This window comes from Agelaius tricolor, unplaced genomic scaffold (assembly GCF_023055355.1).
Source record: "Agelaius tricolor isolate 1412-34295 unplaced genomic scaffold, bAgeTri1.0.p SCAF_3, whole genome shotgun sequence".
In the NCBI taxonomy this organism is placed as follows: Eukaryota; Metazoa; Chordata; class Aves; order Passeriformes; family Icteridae; genus Agelaius; species Agelaius tricolor.
This window is the reverse complement of record NW_027269263.1, coordinates 36,243,924-36,264,339: the sequence shown is the minus strand read 5'-3', so window position 1 is coordinate 36,264,339 and position 20,416 is coordinate 36,243,924. Positions and strand designations below refer to the sequence as shown.

At 39.7% G+C, this 20,416-nt stretch overlaps 1 protein-coding gene across 18 annotated transcripts in view; it reads right to left on the bottom strand.

The window, feature by feature from the left end:
* Nucleotides 1–20,416, bottom strand: part of GRIP1 (glutamate receptor interacting protein 1) — a 307,466-nt gene that overhangs the window by 39,084 nt on the left and 247,966 nt on the right. For 12 of the 18 annotated variants that reach the window (XR_011678613.1, XR_011678614.1, XM_071423476.1 and 9 more), the window contains 3 exons: nucleotides 9,268–9,415; nucleotides 7,502–7,671; nucleotides 2,037–2,192 (listed from right to left, as the gene is read on the bottom strand). Coding sequence is in view for 16 of the 18 variants with exons in the window: in XM_071423476.1 (XP_071279577.1) it covers nucleotides 2,037–2,192; nucleotides 7,502–7,671; nucleotides 9,268–9,415 (474 nt within the window). In the remaining 2 variants the exon portion in view is untranslated. Of the gene's footprint in view, nucleotides 1–2,036; nucleotides 2,193–2,930; nucleotides 3,087–7,501; nucleotides 7,672–9,267; nucleotides 9,416–20,416 lie in introns of all 18 variants that reach the window. The other 6 variants (XM_071423477.1, XM_071423487.1, XM_071423472.1 and 3 more) reach the window with 3 other exon arrangements.

The window sequence follows — 20,416 nt, the reverse complement described above, 5'->3', positions numbered from 1 at the left end:
TTTTACAGCCACATATTTAGAAGGATCTGCATGACTAAAAGCCCACTAAAAATTAAAGACTCTGCTACTCCTTTTCCATGAAAAGCACAGCAGTCAATCTACCTGGTTCTCATGAGTCTCCCACAAAGGGAGAGGTTTTCCAAGTCTTGTTGATGGATAGTGGAAAGATACAGGACTGGACATTCTCTGTCCTGGTCCAGTGCAGGACATTCTGAGCAGTGTGGGTCTCTAAAGTTGGCTGTCAGAAGTATGGGTATAAGTCTACTAACAGAGTAAGGAACTCCGCATGGGCTGAGAAGCAAACTCACAAAAAGAGCAAACAGGTCTGGCTGGCCAGCCAATTCCTCCACAGCCAGTTCCAGTTCAGGGCTGTTGATGTAGTCACAGGTTGTACTGAGGCACCGACCATTCAGTGATGGGGCCAGTTTCAGGTATTTTGTAATGCTCTGTATCAAGACCTCACAATGCGAATGGGTAATAAACTACTGCACAACTAAGCCTTGTCCTAACTTCTCCTATCTAGAGATTTGTTTACTCATAGCAGCTTGTTATCCCCAGGGCCTTCTGACTTGAAAAATCTTTTAGGTGGCCTGCAGTACATATGTGACTGTTCCCCTAAATGCCACATCACTGGCCTTGTTTTGAGTCTTTCAAGGTAACACAGACAAGGCTTCCTTGAAGGAAAAATTATCTGAAAAATTGAACAACACAAGTTACAGCTGTGTCCAAGACCCATAATAGGATTAGCTTTGAGGATTTCATCCTTTGTTGAACAGCTAAAACGTAGCACAACTGATGAACAATTTTTTGCATTGATTTTACTATTCAAATAAATTACTACTAGTGTAACACTACTACTGGTTCTCACGTGCAGAGGAGAAGGTGTAAGAGCTGGACCTCTACTGATACCACAGCATGACAGACACAGTATCCCCCCTTGACCCAACAGAACCCATTAGAAGCTAACATGTCAATAGATGAGCTGTGAAAAATGGCTGATCGGATTAAAAACAAAAAATGCACTTACAGGCAAATGTTATGCAAAAATATGTGCTTTACAGAAGAAATAACAAGCAAGCAACAAAAACTGCAAGAAAGCAAAACCTCAGTTCCTCTCTAATGTGTTCTCATAATTCTGTAGTGATTGGCCTTGGAAGCTGCTGGTTTGCTCTGTTTTTACTATGACCATGGGGAATCTTTAAAATACAGCAGCAGTGCTGTAATGTGCAGCAGCTCAGTTCTTTCAGAGTGGACTTCTGAGCACTGTTACCTAGAGCAAATGATTTACAGAGCAGTTCTCACCTCCCTGCTCTGGAGGAACTGAGTTGCTGTGGGTTGCACAAAGACAGACAAACCAAAAGAGAGGCGGCACTCTCATGGAGTCTGGGAAAAAATGCACTGACACAGCCACACTCTTTCCAACCCAGTGAATGCTTAGCAATATGCAAAATGGAACAGCCTGAATAGATCTGTTCTGGCTTGGGAAATGACTGACTCATAGGCAATCCAAGCTTTGAGTCCCAGAGAGTGGTCAAATGAGGCTATTCAGTCTTCACTGTAACGTGCTCTCCCTCACCAAAATAACTGTACAGGTCATGGTGTAGATGTAAACATTAGAACTACCTAGGAGGTGCCATGGCAAACTCTGCCTTCCCTAATGTGACAGCTGTCCCTAAAGCTGGTTGAGCTTACCAGCAATCTGTTTTTGACTATTCCCTAATGAACATAGGAAGAGTTAAATAAAGAATTTTAAAATCACTTCAGTAATGGTATAACAAACTCTTCCAGCACTATCTGAAAAAAATATTCCTTTATAAATTTCAGATGAGATAGTTATGCTAGACAGCATCTACTCATCTCATTTTAGCATTGGACAAATATTTTTACCCTTGTGTTTCCCTACGTCTACCAGGAACTCTCTCTTCTGTCTAGAATATATGTGTTTAATTAAGGTACTGTGCTTTTTCTCTGCATCTTCCCCCTCCTCCACCCATTCATTCACTGCACATTTTTGAGGAAATGCAGTTACCACCTACAGGAGCTTTTGAAGTCCTTCTTTTTCATCCTCCGCCTCATCATTGTCCCCCGTGGGCTGGTGGAGTAGAGGCTGCGAGGCAAGGTCCCCATGTTCAGGGAACTCAGGCTGTATGCACTCATGGAGGTAGGAGAGAAGGATGAAGACACCAGAGCTGCTGTAAGAAATCAAACACTTGGCATACAGCACTCAGTCTTCACAGAAGAGCGCGGCACATGCCTGTAACTCATCAATGAATCAAACATTTTATGTATAGGCTGTGTATGATGCACAGGAATGCTTGGTGCACTTCCAATAACAAAGACATTTAAACCACACAGGTGACCCTAGGAAAAAGTAAAGCCAGCATTTCATGACAACACTTGCTGGAAGCTAACAAAGATAATGTAGACACAAAAGATATATTCATAGTATACAACTTACTTTAAGAAAACCATGTGAAATTAAACTTTTCAACACATATCCCCAGAGTAATGCAAATAATGCAAATCAATATATCTAGATACACTGATTTTAGAAATGCCTTTTTGTAGTAGGTAATTTCTGACAAAGATTTGTAAGCAATGCTTTGCATTCAAAAATCATGCTTTGTATACACTTTTCCAATCCAATGGTCTACTCATACATAGAAGAAGAGCTGATTAATTCAGAATTTTCAAGCCTTTACCAATCTACAAAGGCTGCTTTGTTATAGAGAAGAAAAGGTGTAAAATGTCAGAAATAACCTCGGCATGGCTATGAAAAAGTGTAGCATCCATAAAACTGAAAAGGTTTTAGAGCCTGAAATGGGAAAAGTATGAGTGAAAGAAGAAGGGAGGGAGGAGGAAGAAGAGAGAGGAGGAGGAGGAAGAAGAAGAGAAGTGAGTATGTCAGCAGGAAAAGGTGTGAACATTACGAAGGCTTTTTTGAGGAGGCGCTTTCTGGAATTTCAAGGCTGGCATCCTGCAATGGTCAGGGTGGTAGGTGTTATAATGGTGGTAGGTGAGGAGGCTGCTCTGGCTGTTGGCACACGAATCCCAGGTAAGTTGCCTGTTGCTTCTTTCAACCTTCACTGCCCGCATGAAGGGATGATGGAAAATCAGAAAAAAAAAGGACCAGAGAAGAGGTAAAAGTAACTGAATTGCACAAACAAAATAAAAAAAAAACTATAAACCAGAAGTGAAAGAAAGAAAACAAATTGAAAATAAAATAAAATAAAATAAAATAAAATAAAATAAAATAAAATAAAATATAACCAATAACCTGGTCTTGTCTTTTTATCAGGGGGTTCTAACTTGAGAAGCAGAAATAATATTTTTTCTCAGAAAAACATTTCTGATTGAGTTTTTTCTTTCTTTTTTATATTTGTTTCAAAAATTATGGTTACTGAATCAATTTCTAATCTTCTGGCTACGGAGCTAAGATTGCAAACTTTCTCAGAAAATACTAAGATACTACATATGACCACTAACTGAAGGTTAATAACTCTCTGCTTGCATTAATCTATTTTAAAAAGACCAACCAGATACCTTACATGGCACTGCCTAGAATGGAGATACTTCCCTGCTATTTCAATTTACTGTATTGACATTTTAATTTTGCCACAATCTATTGCTGGTATTATGATATTCTGTGCAGTAAATGACTTCCCAATGCCAGAAGCAGGAAAACTATCCTGAAAGCTGGTTAATAAAGAAAAGAGGTCTTATTGATTAGTTGGATTTGCAATTTTGTATTTTTGTTTTGTGGTTTTTGTGTTGGTTTTTTTTTTTTAACTTGATCTTCAAAACTTTAAAATGATCCTTCACTGGATTAAATTTGAGACTGTATTTAATTATTTAATTGCGGGTTCTATGTGCCGAAAGTGAAGACTGGTATTTACTAAGAGAATGGGAAGCATTTCAGTTGTCAAATCTTAAAGGAAAGGGATTGAAGTCTCCCTTGATTAAATATAATATATTCATCATTAAATTCAGCATGTCTGTATCCTTGCTGAACCATAAAGGCACAGTTCAAACTGGGAAGTATGCACTGAATTTTTTGTCTTATAACACCAAGGGATTTGCCCATACTAGAGAATCATGGAATGGTTTGGATTCGGTGGGACCTTAAAGACCATCTTGTTCAAACCCTGCTACCATGGCAAGAGACACCTTTCACTAGACCAGGTGGCTCAGGGCCCCTTCCAACTTGGCCTTCAACACTTCCAGGGATGAGGCTGACACAGCTTCTCTGTGTAACCTGTCCCAGCACTTCACCACCCTCACAGTGAAGAATTTCTTCCTAATATCTAATCTAAACTGTTTCTAAATCTGTTTCTATAAAACATAGAGTTTGCTGTCTTTGTCCCATGAGCTGTATTACCTGTGTCCCTCTGCTACATGCTAAATGGCTAAAATGGCTAAATGGCTAAAAGTCTGCTAAAATGGCTGCACACTTGTGGCTGCACACTTGTCTGTCCCCATGCTGGCCTTTAACAGGAGCCCAAAACCTTGAGCATTTAGGTTGGACCTACACCTTATGTTCATGTCTTATTCCATGAAATAAAACAAGGGGGGGAAAGGGCAGCCACTACAGCAAGCCCTGTGCTCTGGCAGAAGGAAAGCTGTCCTTTGGTTTCACTTTGTACCACATGAGCACTGATGTGCTAATTGCCTGGCTGTACTAGCCCTTCTGACTCAAGCGCGATGCCTATGTCTACAGGGTGGATCTATGGAGTGCACACCAGGGAAGGGACAGGGAAAGGGGAGCACAGGGGCTCACCATGTCCCTGCAGCCTGGTGGAGTGGTGGAGACCCTGCAGGCCCTGGAGCTGCCTGACCTGGCCCTGTGTCTTCAGTCAGATTGCCCTGAAGTTGCAATCCTCCATGGGAACACTGTGCCCCGGCATGTACTTGAATCAAAAGAATTATTTTTTTGCCCCAATATCAGGTGTCAAAAGTAAGGTAGAGGTGCAATGCCAGCACCAGGTTGGATCTGTGCCCCTTGGGTTCCTCACCTGCTAGGACCACCACCCTCAGGAACTTTGGAAAATCTCATGTTAGCCAGAAAAGTCCTGGAAACACCAGAAGCAGTCTGATATGGCCTTATGTGTCTTAGAGACTTAGAATGTCTTCTCAGATGAAATCGTCTCTTCAATTACGTGCACAGACAGCAAGATTTCTTAACTTTAACTACAGTGAAAAAATTAAAATCTGATAAGAACAAAGTGGCCAGGTGGATTTTCATTATTTTCAAGCTGCTGTGAGCCTTGTTTAATTAAAAAGACTGCTTCCAGCAGGAAATTATCTGGCAGTCCTTGAGATTTTTTCTTAATGTTTTATTTTCATGCCGAGAGTAGAGATAAAAATGTACTACAAAGTGGGAAAGTACACAAATTCAGTTTGCTCAGCTTGTAGAAGGATAGTCCCAATTCAACAAAAGTTCTGTAAAAGAAAATCCTTTTGTGTGTAACCATAGTAATTTAGTGGTAATTTCAGCTTTTCCAGTACAGGGCTGTGTATAGTAAACATAAAACTAATGGGGCAGCAAGAGAAATGAATGTCAGCAGCAGAGTGTAAAGAAAAAAAAACATGAAGAAGAATCCTATATTTTATAGAGCTCTTCACTTTATTTTAGGGCTAAAATTTCAGTTTATTTTATATACTGACTTTCCTGCCTGTTTTAAATTCCTAACATATTCCCACAAGACCAATAACTGAGCTCAGCAGGTACAGCCCTAATGACTCAGCTTATTCCAGACAAAGCAAAGGAGATTTTCACTCTCTGCAGCCTCTAGGTCATACCACACCTGATAAAAGGTTGTTTCTTAGAGGGAACTTGCTTCCATAAAGCTTGTTACATCTTGAATTGGTCATGATATTGTGGTAGCACCACCTGATGTGGAGCTGAAATAGTCTGTAAACATCCTAGTTATTCTGCCTTACTGAAGAAAGCAACTTTATTACTTTAGGGATACTTTCCCCCAAAAGATGCTCTTATAGATCATCTTTTGCTGATCACCTAAATATGATTTAGTAACAGACAATTCTTAACTCTGGCATAGCAAGAGCATTTCTTTTTCTAAGCATCTACACTGGTTACTAGAATATTAACAGCATCAATCTGTTATAAATGTTGGTTAACAAACCAACTACTTCAAGTAATACAATTATCTACACAAATCATTGGCCCCAGCATTTGTCTTCCCCCAAAAAACAGTCTTAAAATTCTTTAACCATCAGAAATTAATTGCATGACATCTCTGCTTCAAAAAAAGAGAAAGATTTGTTTGCAATGTACTGTCATAACTGAAAGGAATGGACATACACTGCAAATTTGGGCTCCAACTCATTCTGCTTGTGCAGTATCACTCTGCTCCTTCTGGCTCTAAGCAGCTTAAGTAGAAAAGGGCAAGAGCTGAGTACAGGGAGACCATGTAATTGCAAAGGTTACTTTTTTTTCACCCTGGTCTAGGAGAAACGAATGTCTGCTCTGTCACTAGACCAGTATTCCCTACTCTGAGAAACTGTCTAGAACACCATTTATCAAGGGACAACCTGGAAGTTGCATGGATGTCCCAGAACACTGACCATCACTGACATTTCGAGACCTCAGAAATCTTGTCTTGGTCTAGAGGTGGCAGAAGCACAGTACCATAGGCTCAGAAAAATTAAGCCACTGGTTCATGCTGCAACACATGTACCTATTTTCTGTGTATTTGATAACCCTTGTTACTGTTTTGATGTCTATCAACATGTGCTATTTCAGACTGAATTTAAGGATTACTGTGAATTAGCCACTTTCTCCCAGTTAGTGAGAAGACAAGACAGGCAGCCTCCATCTTCAAATACTAAGACATTTTACAAACATTTGATTTGAGAATGGAAAGCCATTCTATTCAAGCATATTGGTATGAAATAAGAATCACAGTGAAAAGGTCTGCAATCCAGGAAACTGTTTCCAAACAGTTTTGATAAGCCTTGACAGTGAACCTGTGAAGCAATCTCAGAAGCACTTTAAAAGATGATGGCAATAAATAATAATGCCATTAACAAGAGAAAGTAAGGGAGGGATTTACGTATTTTAGGGGAGAACAGGTGTTATTAATTGACCACAACTATCAAATCAATATGCTGAAAATAAGTTGGCTGTGGTACTACTTCCCCACTCTAAATTTAAGAATCAATGTAGAGATTAATTTACTGAAGTATCTCGTAGCACCCCCAACAATTACAACAGTAGAGTCAACAGGTGTTTTTATGTACATTTGCAAGTTTGTAGAGGTATTTCTTAGCAAAACGTTTCTCTCTCTGGCCATTGGAATCTCAGAGGGTTCATTAAGACCAAGAACACACAGAGCTGCTCAGAAACTGCAGAAGCATAACGTGGGGAGCTGAAACAACACTTACAGACAAAACTGCAGCGATAGCTTTGATCATTCAGCATGGGCAGGCAAAGCACAAGAAAGCAAGAGAAAGAGGTATTTGGTGCTACAGATCCTCTTACCGTGCTCTGGGCCTTTCAGTGCTAGCCGTGTCTGGTGGTGGGGAAGGATCTCCAGTTTGACATTATCAGCTGCATTAGCCAAAAACTGCGTTGCTTCCGCCAGTGTACAGTACTCCATGCTGGTGCCATCAATGGACAGAATATGGTCTCCTACATGTAATGCACCACATCTATACAAAAGGGGAAAAACTTGGTATGATCAGGTATGCTATTTTCTTGCACAATGAGTTTTTCTGCCTTCAAACTGGTCATGACAACTATGAACATGTTCTTTTTTTTCGAGAGACATTTGTGTTTTGTAGGCACTGTCACTGGTCAGACTTTAACTCTATTAGTACAAACCTTAAAAACAATTCCGTTAATACAGTATATGCCAAGACATCACTCACAGAACTGCAAACTGCAATGGGGTAGCTGACTCTAAAATATATGTGAATGGCAGCAGGATAAAATGAGAAGAGCTTAAGGAGACTCGAATAACTTGGTCACATATCCCTCACACAAGCACCCAGTTCATCATTTTTTGAGTTATAATTCAAACATTTATTAGTACAAAAGCTGTAAATGATGATGAAATTATGCAGTAGTCAAACAAATAATGAAACCAGGGCTAGCATGGTGACTCTAGGAGTGGGGTGGGGAGGGGGCTATCTGCTAAATTTTGCTGCACTCAAGAGACTGGCTACTGGATGAGTTGAGAAATGCAAACACAGCAGTCAGCATCCCGACGTACCAGTCAAGTGGACAGCTCCTTTAATTGGTTACCCCCTGCGAAATGGGAAAAAACAGAGGGAGAAAATTAAAGCATCCTGCACCATTGAACTGGAGAACACCCCTGGATCAATGGCCGTCACTCTCAAAGTTTCTACTGTAGGGAAAAGCCCACAGAGGAGCTGTAGACTCACTGCTACAAGTGGGTGCTACCAAAAGCACCATTGCCAAAGAGGAGTTACAAGGTAGGGTGACTGGGGACATGCAGGAGGAATTTGCTGCTGAAACGCAATATATAAAAAAAATTTAAATAGAGATATGAATATAGAAATATCTTGTATATGTATAAACACACACATACACACACACACACACGCCCCAGGAAAGATCCTACAACTTTGTTGCAGAGGATCAGACCACTGAGGAAAAATATCTAGCTATAATTTTAATGTTTTAAATGGTTTTATTTGAAGGTTTAAATGAAGCGGAAATATTACAGCAAAACAATTTAAAAATACAGAAGCCAGTCTTCCTTATATCTCACTTGTATTCTAAAATATCAGTAGAAGAATCCAGACATAAGGAGTTCCGTTTCACTGTGTCACAAGATTGAGTGATATATCCTAAAAGAACACTCCAAGGTTGCAAAGCCTCAAAATTTACTTCCCTTGACAGCTGTTCCATATGGTGGGCTTACTTCAAGAATCCCAGTGGGTTTATGTTTCTTTTTTTTAAATCCTGATCTCTGCCACAGTGTTACATTTAACAGCCAGACTCCTGTGCTGCATAGTGCAAGCAGCCAGTGACGTGCTACACGGGGGCTGGCTTATGTCACCGAATACTACACGGATGAGCTAAAATAGATGGAAGCCTTAGAGTCGGCACTCTGGAACAGCCAGCTGACAAAGTGCTAATTTTAAGACATGCAGCCTTGAGAGGACCTGGTTCAGTCGATTTTCTCAACAAAGGGAAGGGTTCCTTTAAAACCAGACCAAACAGAAAAAGAAGTAAAATGGATGCATGGACCTGCAGTGTCAGTCCTCTGTCACACTCACCTGTCTGCAATACTTGCAGATTTGATTTTGTCTATGACAATGACCTGTTTGTTGCAGCACATCGAGGTAGATAGCGCGACCCCAAGAGCAGCACCAGGAGTTTTGGCAACTTCAACTAGCAGTGGCCCAGAAGCTGTTGCTACTGAATCTGTTAAAATTAGACAACAAAAGATCAGTATTATACCAGTGTGGTACTTATGCCATTTTCATGTTTCCCCACATAAAATCTCCATGGCTATACTATTTCTCTGACCAGATAACATGCCTCTTCAAGAAATACTGGAATAGCATAATTCAAGGAGTCAATAACCAGCTCTTGATGTTGAAAATGCTAAAAGCAAGAGAAAGTTTGTGAATCCTGGATGTCGGAAAGTTTCAGAGTGTGTCAGAATCAGAGATGGACCAGATGAGGGAAACAGGGTGTGTTAGTGAATCATTCTCTTGAACAACTGAAGATAAACATTACCTGGAATTTAAACAGACATGCTGAAAAAACGGAATTAATTTAAAAAGTCGAAAATTATCTGAAAAAATGAACCAGTGAATAGGTTAGAGAAGGAAGCGAAATTAATTTTCACAAAAGAAGATGAAGGTCTGTAGATAGCAGCTCTAATAATCAAATGAAGATAAAGAAAGGGTCTACAAGAAATCCTTCACAAAAGAAAGGACAAAATGGTGAAAGTGCAGGAGGCGTGACACCTATACACAGTAGAAGTTAAAGCAAAATATATGTGAGGAAGTTCAGAAGAGTCTTTTAGCATCCTTCCACTGGACAAAATACTGTCTTACAACAGAACATAGATAGTAAGTGATCACCACTGAATAAAGAAAACAGGAAAATAAGTTGGAGCAACAGTCATGATCAATGACTGTGGTGAGAAACTACCCCAGAGAACAAGTGCTAGACACAACAGAGCAAAAAGACAGCAGGCTTCTTCCTAAATGCCAAAACAAAGCAGGCAGGGATCAGGGTGAAGTACATTCTGGAGACTGGCTGAAAACTCCTACTAACCAATACCCATTGATCAATAACTCAGTGCAGTAAGATACAGTAAGAGAAGATGTCCTTTAAGGATATCAAAAGATTGAGACAAAGTGCTATCAGAAACCTTTGGAGGTGCTTACAGTCAGAGTAAGAAAAAACTGAATAAATTAAGACTTATGTTGGATCAAAGTTACCAAATGTCCTGTCAGCAAGCAGGAGAGATTGGTATTCACAACATACTGGAACCAGCTGTGAGGATACAAAGACAACAATCAATTGTGATGTGTCTCAGAAGACACTAAGATTGAAGCTGTAAAAGAGCTGCAGCTGGGCTTCCAAGTATGGAGGAGAGGACAGATATAAGATACTCCACTCAGTCTTAAATCTAAAAAATTAGTCAAAAAATGTAATACTGGCACAGAAGTGACAGTAAAACTGTATTAGGATACAAAACTAACAATCTATATCATAATAAAAGAAATTGAATGAGAGGGTGATGAATACTCAGTGAAGGTGCTCTTCCTCATTAGAGGGTAATGTAGGTAAATGCATATAGAAACGGAAAAAAGGTTGGATGGAATAACATACAATACCAGAAAAGTGTCAGTTGATTATTATAGAACTCCTTTTTCCCTCACAACTTGAAATAATTTTTAGATTCCTGCTGGTTTTCTTTTTTTTTCAAGTTCAAAATCTGAGGGTTTGAAGGCAAGATTCAGCAATTTTGAAAGCGGTCATTAAATCTGAGTTAACAATTTCTGTACACAACTAGGGTTGAATTTTTAAGGCTCAACCTTCACAGGCATTAGAAAAATAAGCTGTTCCACAAACTTGAACTGATGTTTAAATTCTGAGCTAAAAGAATAGAGTCCACCCAGTAGCACTTCTGTCTGGAGCTTCAAGCACTAAGTAGCTTTAGAGCTGGATGAACTGCCCTCAGCAGTCTTTATCTTACCAACTAAAGTTACTAACTTACCTGTCTTTCTCTTACTAACTAAAGAAGGAGTTTATCACAATGAAATTCCTGTCTTAGATGACTTGGTTAAAGGTCTAAGTAAGGCAGGATTCATGCAGTGCCTTGCAAACAGCCAAATAAACATGTGCAGCAGAGCAGAATTTAAGTATTCCTTATTCCCATTCCTGCACTGAGAAGCAATTATTTTCATCTTGAACATTCCAGTGGTTTCTGGAGGTACACACAAGTTCCACATTTACAAATATATGGGAAGAAGACTCAAACAATGTTTGCCATCCATACCTTGACAATGGTTTTAACTCATATTGATCCAGAAAATGGCAAAGCCCTACTTGCACAAGTTCTTTCTGCAATGGCTGCCTTGAGGAGAGGAAACTGAATGCAAATATCTGTTGAGAATGTGTAGATTTTTCAAGATGCTGGTCCTTTTTCCAGTTACTTGGGAAACTGCATAAGCACAAGCAGTTTATGCCTGAGTGTTATTTCCCAGGTGCCTGTTGAAATGCACTGGGACACAAACCAAGGCAGACAGGATGAATAAATAAGATAACTACATTAGAGGAACCAGAAGAGAAGAAATGGAGTGTGTCTAACAGTGGAAAAGAAGCACAAGGAAGAGAAAGAAGGCAATAATCAAGCACACATTCTCTGACAGAGAAGAATTAGTTTTTCATGCTGAAGTAAAGCGTGGATATGAAAAATGAATCATACAGGTATAAATTATTCATGTGTGAAGATGTTCCAGTCATTAAGATATTTACACCATGACTGAAGCACTTACACACTATGTTGATTTATTGACTATGTAATTACATAAGATACTGATGAATACACTGATGAATATTTGTGTGAAAGGCACTCTAGATTTTTGATTTTGTTAATAATTTTTCTCATTTTAGAGTATTGCATCTCAATCACTACAAGAGGCTTGATTAAAACCTCCCATAGGAAGCAGCATTGCTTTCTGCATGCTAATACAGCTACATAGCAGCACACCTTTTTTATTTGACAGCTTAAATCACTGGAAACAAGGGGTTTTATTCTGGATATAATTTCATGATATGTAAATATACTATATTTAGTATAGTATAAATAGTATTTAGTACAATATTTAGAAATTTTTTTAAATAAAGTGAACAGTGTTATGAACCTCCTCTGCCTCAAAGGATAATCACAAATCATTTTGAAAATTGAAAAATGTATTTTTAACCTGATAAAGACATCACATTACATGTGTTTCTTTATGTCCTCAAAAATGTATATATCTGTTAATCCTTACTGATCCCCATGGTATCTGAAATCCAGGTCAACAACTGGTGGGTGGTAGAGGACAAAAAACACTAGGATTCCCACAGTGGGGAAACCAAAAAGTGAGCTGCTTGTATTAGGTAGCAGAGGGTCTACACAAGGGTGAAACAGTACCTTCAACTGCCCTAGATAGGGAAAAGCTTCAGTCATAGCTGTGATCAATAAAGACACTAATTCACAGGAAACCAAACCTTTTTAGTCTATGATGCTTTTCTTTTCCTTTCCAAAGCCTTCCTGTACTTAAAACTGGGAAGTACAGCTACTGAGCTTGCTCCTGTAGGAACACTGAGCTCTGCTGCTACTACCTGTGCTCTGCAGCTTCTCACTTCTCAACTGCAAGGTTTGGGCTGCTCTTTTATTTTTTCAAAGTCATGGCAAAACAAGGTACAAATAATTTTTTTGAGCAGCTTAAAAGATCTTGACCCAGAGGAAGGATGTCAAACTAGATTTTGTCTTTAAAGAGCCAGCTGGACCAATTGAAACACACAGCTTCAGAAGACTGCTATTGACCTCTCTGGATGCTGCTGTACTTTATAGAAATGATGTGACAAACAAGTGGATATCTTACTATCTCACAATAATTTTCCAAGCTTCTTCCCTATTAGGTGTTCACAGACTAACCAGGTTTTCACCTTAAAACTGTGTATAGCAGGTCCCTGTAGCCTTCTCTGTTGTGATTCTCTGACTGATAGTAGTCAAAAAAACTGGCAAGGTGCTGGTTCAGACCAGAAAAAATGCATAGGTCCTCAAACCTTGTAGTTCTTGCAATGCAAAGTTTTAACGTTTTTGTAGCAGTATCTTCACAGATCGAAATGTGTCTCCCTTATGTTAAAAACAGAAGACAGTATTTTACAGAAATAGTTTTTCTTGATTGAAGAAGTGTGCTCTTCTACTCCTCACACCTTTTTTTGTTCCCTTTATACAAAATCTTTGCAGCCCACAGATAGCAAGTATGGTTGGACTTGCTGATTTTAGATGTCTTTTCCAACCATAAAGATTCTATGATTCCAAGCAAAGCAATCTCTCCCTCAGGTAGGAGTTCCATTTTCTCCATTCAGTTCTTGTCAGTACACCTGAAACTTCATGTTCTTTCTCCTTTTCTGTAATCCTAATTTTTATACCTGGTGCCTGCATGCCTCATGTTCAGACTAGTGGATTAGAGACGCATATCTTAGTGAAGTTAAGGAAGATTGTTAAGAAGTGGAAAAAAACCTGAGATCTTTGACACTCTTGCCTTTAAGAGCAAAACGTTCAAACACTTACAGAAAGTCATGATTGAAGAAATCAGTTTCAATCCCCCATTACTCCCAAATGCCTTAGACTATATTCTTGCTTTCCTCTGCTCTCTCTATTCTTTTTCCAATTCACAAAAATCAATGAATCTTTTCCAGTACCTGCTCAGCAATCATGTATGTGACAGCTCTGATGTATAAGGGACAGCACTGACTGCTCCCCAAAGAAGCTGTTGAGTAAACTCTCATAGATGGACACTCACAAATCCTTAAATGCAGAAACGCACAAGCCTTTCCTTGAACTTGCTTTCTTTAACAAAACCCAACAGAATGTAGGGGAACTATGTGTGTGCATTTGTGTACACAAGCCAGTGTGAGTTCCAGAAAGGGTCCAACACAAAACACTCCATCGCAGTGAAAGGTTGAGACATCCCAACAAGCTACTGTCAGCACTCAGCACACAAGGAGAAGGTACTTAAAAGCAGCAGTGATGAAACTGATGTGTAAAGCACAGAATAAGCAACCAAATCTGTGCCTTTATTTGGTATCTCAGTCTCAGTTGAGAATAACATTCAAGGTTGGTTGCCCAGAGAAGCTGCAGAATGTTTTAAAGAAATCCAAGTGCTTGGCTTTTTCCCGTCTTACCTGGAAAAATAAAAAAAAGTAGGAGAAACTCTTTTGTACATATGTACCTATTTACCAGGTTACCCAGAGAAATAGTGGATGCCTCATCCTTGGCAGTGTTCAAGACCAGGTTGGATGGGGCTCTGAGCAACCTTGTCTAATGGAAGGTGCCCCTGCCCATGGCACAGGGGGTAGAACTGGATGATCTTTAAGGTTCTTTCCAACCTAAATCATTCTATGATTGACAGAATAATCAATGGTGAGGAAAGCACAGCAGATGTGGTTGTGCCAGTCCAGAGTCAGTGCACTAGGGATTAGCCTCCCTGTTTTCTGTGTTAAGAAACTAGAGCTGAAATGTTAAAAGCTTTTTGCTCTTTGTAACAGAAATGGATCAAAATACCACACACTTACCGCCATGAGTTCTGAGTATTTTCCCCTGCTTAGGGAAGTTAGATTGCTGAAATGCAAAAATCAAAGCTGATACAAATCTTACACAGCACTTGAAATCCACAGCTAGCTGTTCAAACTTGAGACCAGATAACCAACCCAAAGAACAGGCAGGATTTCTAACACGCTTGATGAATTTAATTTCTAAGATGTGTGGTTTTAGCAGTGATGCTCTCCATATAGACCATTTTGCAAGGTCCTCTACAGTACTGCTCAGCTGACAGCAGAGCAACGTGAAAGCACTCAGGGACTCTGTGTGCATTCACATCCACTTTTCTTCATTCACCCACAGACTATTCATTACTGCCAGGCAGTATCTTAAACTACACTTAATGAATCTTGTCATTCTCTGTGTGGTTTTTGTATTCTTAAGGACTATTTCTTTTACATGAATACCAGCCCAAGCCCCCCATTTTTTGGTGTCCATTAAAACATTTTCTCCGTAAGACTGACACACTTAAAGTTGTCCCAACTCCTCACAGTTCGGTGCAAGATTGCATTCCTAGCTGTGTGAGGTTCATAGTCCTCTATCATACTCTGGCTCCCCTATGTCCCTTTTTATGATTTTCTGAGATTGCCATAGAGATAGGCAGTCAACTTGTCTGTCTGTCTTTCCCATGATCTCATGCAAAACAAGAGCTACAACTAGAAATGCGTGTGCAAGAGAGAGATCTGCTGCAAGTAGGGAAGCTTTTCTCTTTCCTTTCTGCTTCAATTCACTTATACCTTTCTTCTTTTATTTTACCAGGTTTCACCAAGTCACAGATAAAAAGAGCTGACAAAACCCCATTTTTGCCCCTGTTCTTCATCTACATCATAAAGCACTTAGGCTACTTTGCTACCATTTAAAATTTCTTTTGTAGGGGCATTTTCATTTACTCATTTTTTTTACATCAGTTGGATGACCAACCAAGTCTCTTACAGAGATCTGATTTAATACTTAAATACTGATTTTTTTGGGCAGAGGTGAGGGCATGGGAGGTCACTTATTTATGTAATACACTTTCCTTGTACTGTAAAGATTATTTGATCTCTATTTTGCAAAGAAAGGATATAATTATGTATTTTTAAAGATGATCTAATCAAGAAATTGAGATTGGGATCATGGGTCAATGGTTTCAAGAGGGAATGTAGCAGCAAGGAAGAGAGACAGGAATAAGACTTCTGCAGTGTTTAAAGGGCACAGGAACAACATTCAAGATGCCCTACAGCTGGGTAGCACCATTATCACTCATTCAGAGTAATATTATTTGATTCCTCATACGTTTGTGGCTAAAGGTCATAAATGTACCACACACAGAGTGTGATTCACGGTGCTGGCTTTGGTCCCCTGTTCTACTAATATTGCATAATGTTTGCACCCTGGCTTTGTTCATGCTTCATTTAGCAGAGTAACCTTTTACTCATCACAGATCTTATGGGCAAAATAAAATCAATGACAGCTAGCAAGCTCTAGAAGGGATTTCTGGAAAGCTAAGAAAGCTGTGAAACTGTTGGGAGTAGGTCCAGTGGAGGGCCATGAAGCTGCTCAGAGCACTGGAGCACCTTTCCTGTGAGGATGGGCTGAGAGAGCTGGGCAAGAGAAGGCTCTGGCAAGACCTCATTGCTGCCTTTCAGTACTTGAAGGAATCTTATAAAAAAGATGGAGAGTGACCTCTTACATGGGTAGATAGTGATAGACCAAGGTGGAACAGTTTTAAACTGAAAGAGGGGAGATTTAGTTTAGCTGTTAGGAGGAAACCCTTTACCAGAAGGTGGTAAAGCACAGGTACAGGTTGCCTAGAGAAGCTGTGGATGCCCCATTCCTGAGGGCATCCAAGGCCAGGTTTGACTGGGCCCTAGGCAACATGATCTAGTGGGTGGCATGCCTGCCTGTGGCAGAGGGGCTGGAACTAGATGATATTTAAGGTCTCTTCCAACCCAAACTATTCCATGATTCTATAAAACAGACTAAGCTGACAACGTATTACGAATAATATTTGTAGAGATAGAATAGCAGTTTTTAATAATAGAACCACTATTTAAAAATTAAATATTGTTCTTGTTCGAAGTGTCAGTCTCCAAGACAAACTTACAATCTATCATACAATATATGTGCTCCTTGCATTCCCTTGATTTTGGGGTATTGTGTGTTACAGGCAGGCTGTAGAATGAGCAATAGCTGTTATAATTTTACCTGAACTAGAACTAGAGAGGCAAAAACAGTACTAAAAATAGATAAATAAAATAGTGTATTTTCCATTATTGCAAGCAACAGGGCAGCGCTGGAACTGCTGGTCTACTGAAAGAAAGATCACAGAGTTCGCAGGAAAAAATCCCATTAATTGCTGCTAAGGAAAAAAGCCACCAATGGCATTTTATACTCTCTCACCTTTAGAATAATCAAATTTCAAAAATGATAAATAGAAATAATTGCAAGAGGATGCCAGCAGAATGAGTGATAGCAAAATCAGAGAGACCTCTCAACCTCAGAATGGAAAATGGAGACATTATTCTCTAAACAAATGTGCCACCTATTATCCTCTCTATCCACAAGCAATTTAATATTCTTGTCAACTGACTGGCACAGTCTTTCAATTTTCCTCTTGTTGCCTAATTCCTGCAGCTCATTTATATGCTTCTAATTTAGCCAAGTTCTTCAAATCAAAAGCTTAGGAGCTGCTTTTACCAATTTCATACTTTGCAACCTTAGCCCCACCATCCTTCTCAGCTAAGAAATATCACTAACCAGTTGAAGAACCATCTCTGCCTTCAAAATGCTCCCAGACTGTGGATGCAGATATGTTCAAAATCAGTTTGGGACTTTCTCAGACTTTCTCTCATGTTCAGACCATAAAACCTGCCTAAACAACTTCAGCTCAAAATACTTTCCCCAATTCTCAGGATGCTGCTTCCTCATACTAACTGTTTCAAGCTCACACTTTTACTAGGCCTCTTCCCTGCTCAAAAGCAGTATAAAATCCCAATCTCTTAATTTACTTCTCTTTTTCTTTACATGTGTCTTGTTAATCTAAAACACAATCTGTCTATTGCACAATTTACAACACAAAAGCAACTCGGTAGATGATGCCTGTACAGAGAATCCAGGATCTGCCTCTTTGAGGATAGTCTGAGTTTATTACTGTAAATAAGCACAGGCACTAAAACCTTCTGCTTTGTTATCTTGAGAAAGAATGCCACACAGAAAATTCACATGGCAGTTAAAGAACTATTAGGAACTCAAAATCTCTATCCCTGATGCCAGCACATGGTTTCAGAATTTGGGAGCTTACAAGTACACCTTTATGGTTAGTTTGGCAACCTGAGCCTCAAATAGCACCTTTCCATTGAAGGATGACTCCTGAAAACTTCCCTGAAACACTATATAGCATTAGATTGATTATGAAATGTTTGCAGAAGAATTCCAAGCAGCAATGGAATTCTTCCTGCATTTCATTCCAGGAATGGAACTTACAAGTAATTATTTTCAAAAACCATCTTCCAAAATGAGACAGACACCAAAAACATGCACATAATAAGTCCTCTGCTGAGGCCCTGCAATACAAAACACTAATTAGCACAGATGCTCTCAAAGAACCATTGAATCACATTGAATCACAGAATGGTTTGAGTTGGGAGGGACCTTAAAAACCATTTAGTCCCAATCCCCTTCCATAAAGCAGGGTCACCCTCCACTAGACCAAGTTACTGAAAGTCCAATCCAACCTGGTCTTTCACACTTTCAGTTATGGAATATCCAAAACTTCTCAGGGCCTGATAGACAGATACGTATGTCCAAAAGAACTTCCTGTACTTATTTTCTCCTCCAAGTACGACAGAAAATAAAATGCACAAGAACTTTGGTATCTTCAAAACTCTACATCTCTTGCATGATTCTTTGTCTGTCTAATCACAACAAATAGAACAAATAAGGGCAACACAATCTGCACCTCAGCCTGCAAACTAAGATACAGCTGGTGTGCTGAATTTTACGTCAGCCAACCTTGAAAGCATATCCATAAGTACACACTATAGATAATATAAAGAGCTGCAGTACCCATCAATTATGCCTATTTGACACAATTCCCCTAAGTTCCATCTAACGGGAACACTAATAATTAGAATGGGATTGGATTCTCTTCAAAAGCCTACAGAGCACAAAGCCCCTCACTCTGTCACTTCATAGATGGGAACAAGCACTCTGAACAGCCAACACCCAACCTTTGCATTGAGCTGACAGTGCTATCTATCCAAGTCTCCATCAGACAGGACATCTCAGATAGTGCCAAAAACTTCAGAGCAAAGGTGTGCCATGGCTACTTTGGACACCTGGATAAGTCAATGCTGTGTTAGTGAGAACCTCAGCTGCCCCTGTCTCTCTGCCACGGCGGTGGGGGCTGAAGCCCTGGAAGCAGCAGAGCCACATAAGCAAGATGCTGAGGCTGTGACAGCCACTCCTGCTTGTCAACAGGATGACTGAGCCAAGTACAGCCCCATTCCCATACGGCTGACCTGCCTGGTGTATGCAAGCTGCACGACTGGACCTTGCTCAGGGCTCCTCTGTACTGAAATATACCAACTTATACATTCATGGCTACTTACTATTTACATGTGTTAGTGACCTCTGAACAGAAGATAATTGCAGTCTCTGCCTTGGAAAGCTGACCTTGGGTGTGCTTCTGCTAACATTGACATCAGCTGATTTGGTTTGGTTGAACAGGCAGGACCTTAAGACTAGTCTAAAACTCCTCTGCAAAGCCTATCAGGTAACTATGAACCAGAAGAAAAGAAAAATTAAACTGCACCGTGCTGTACATAACAGAAAATATTAATTTCTAATCCTTCAAATATGTACTATTGCTACCACTTTTTTACCTGAAACTTTGGTCTCTTAAATAATCTGTGCTCTAGTACAGATTAAATTTAAAATAATTACTGCATTGGCACAGAAACATTATAAAAGGCTATCATGCAGAAAGTTGAGGCTGAGATCTGACCTGGAGGTTTTGGCACTGAGGACAAGAGGGTTTTTCTGCTCTTAGGGGTTGTACAAACTTTGGTATGTTTGAGTCAGACAAAAACGAGTCAGTAAACAAGTTTATTTACTGCTCTCTCTTTCTGCTTTGGTACTGCCTCAGCTGCAGTTCAGCAAAAACATTTCAAAGAAACAGAGGAAGTAGTTTAGGTAAATTGCCCTTAAGTCCAACACAGAAACCATAGTCCTAAACATAAACTCTTTCAAACCTCATTGCAAAAATAATCTAGAATTGCTTATATATTTCCAGCCTTTCCCTTCCCAGTACTTGTTCCAAAGAATATAGGAAGAGTACTACTGGGAGCATTTACACATTTAAAGTAAAAGAAAGCTTCTATATCCCCTGTTCTCTGCAGCATACATTTCCAGCAAAACCAACTCCCCATATTTCTGCTCCCAAAATCCCAGCTAAGCAATAACCTCTAGAAACTCAAGTGGCCCATAACTGTTATAGCCATACAATGAGAAGGGCACTCTATCATCTGCTATCTCAGCAGACAGCCTGCCAGCCTGCTGCCAGGGTCACCTTTGGCAAGGTTCCCATGTGGCTCCTCCTCTGCTGC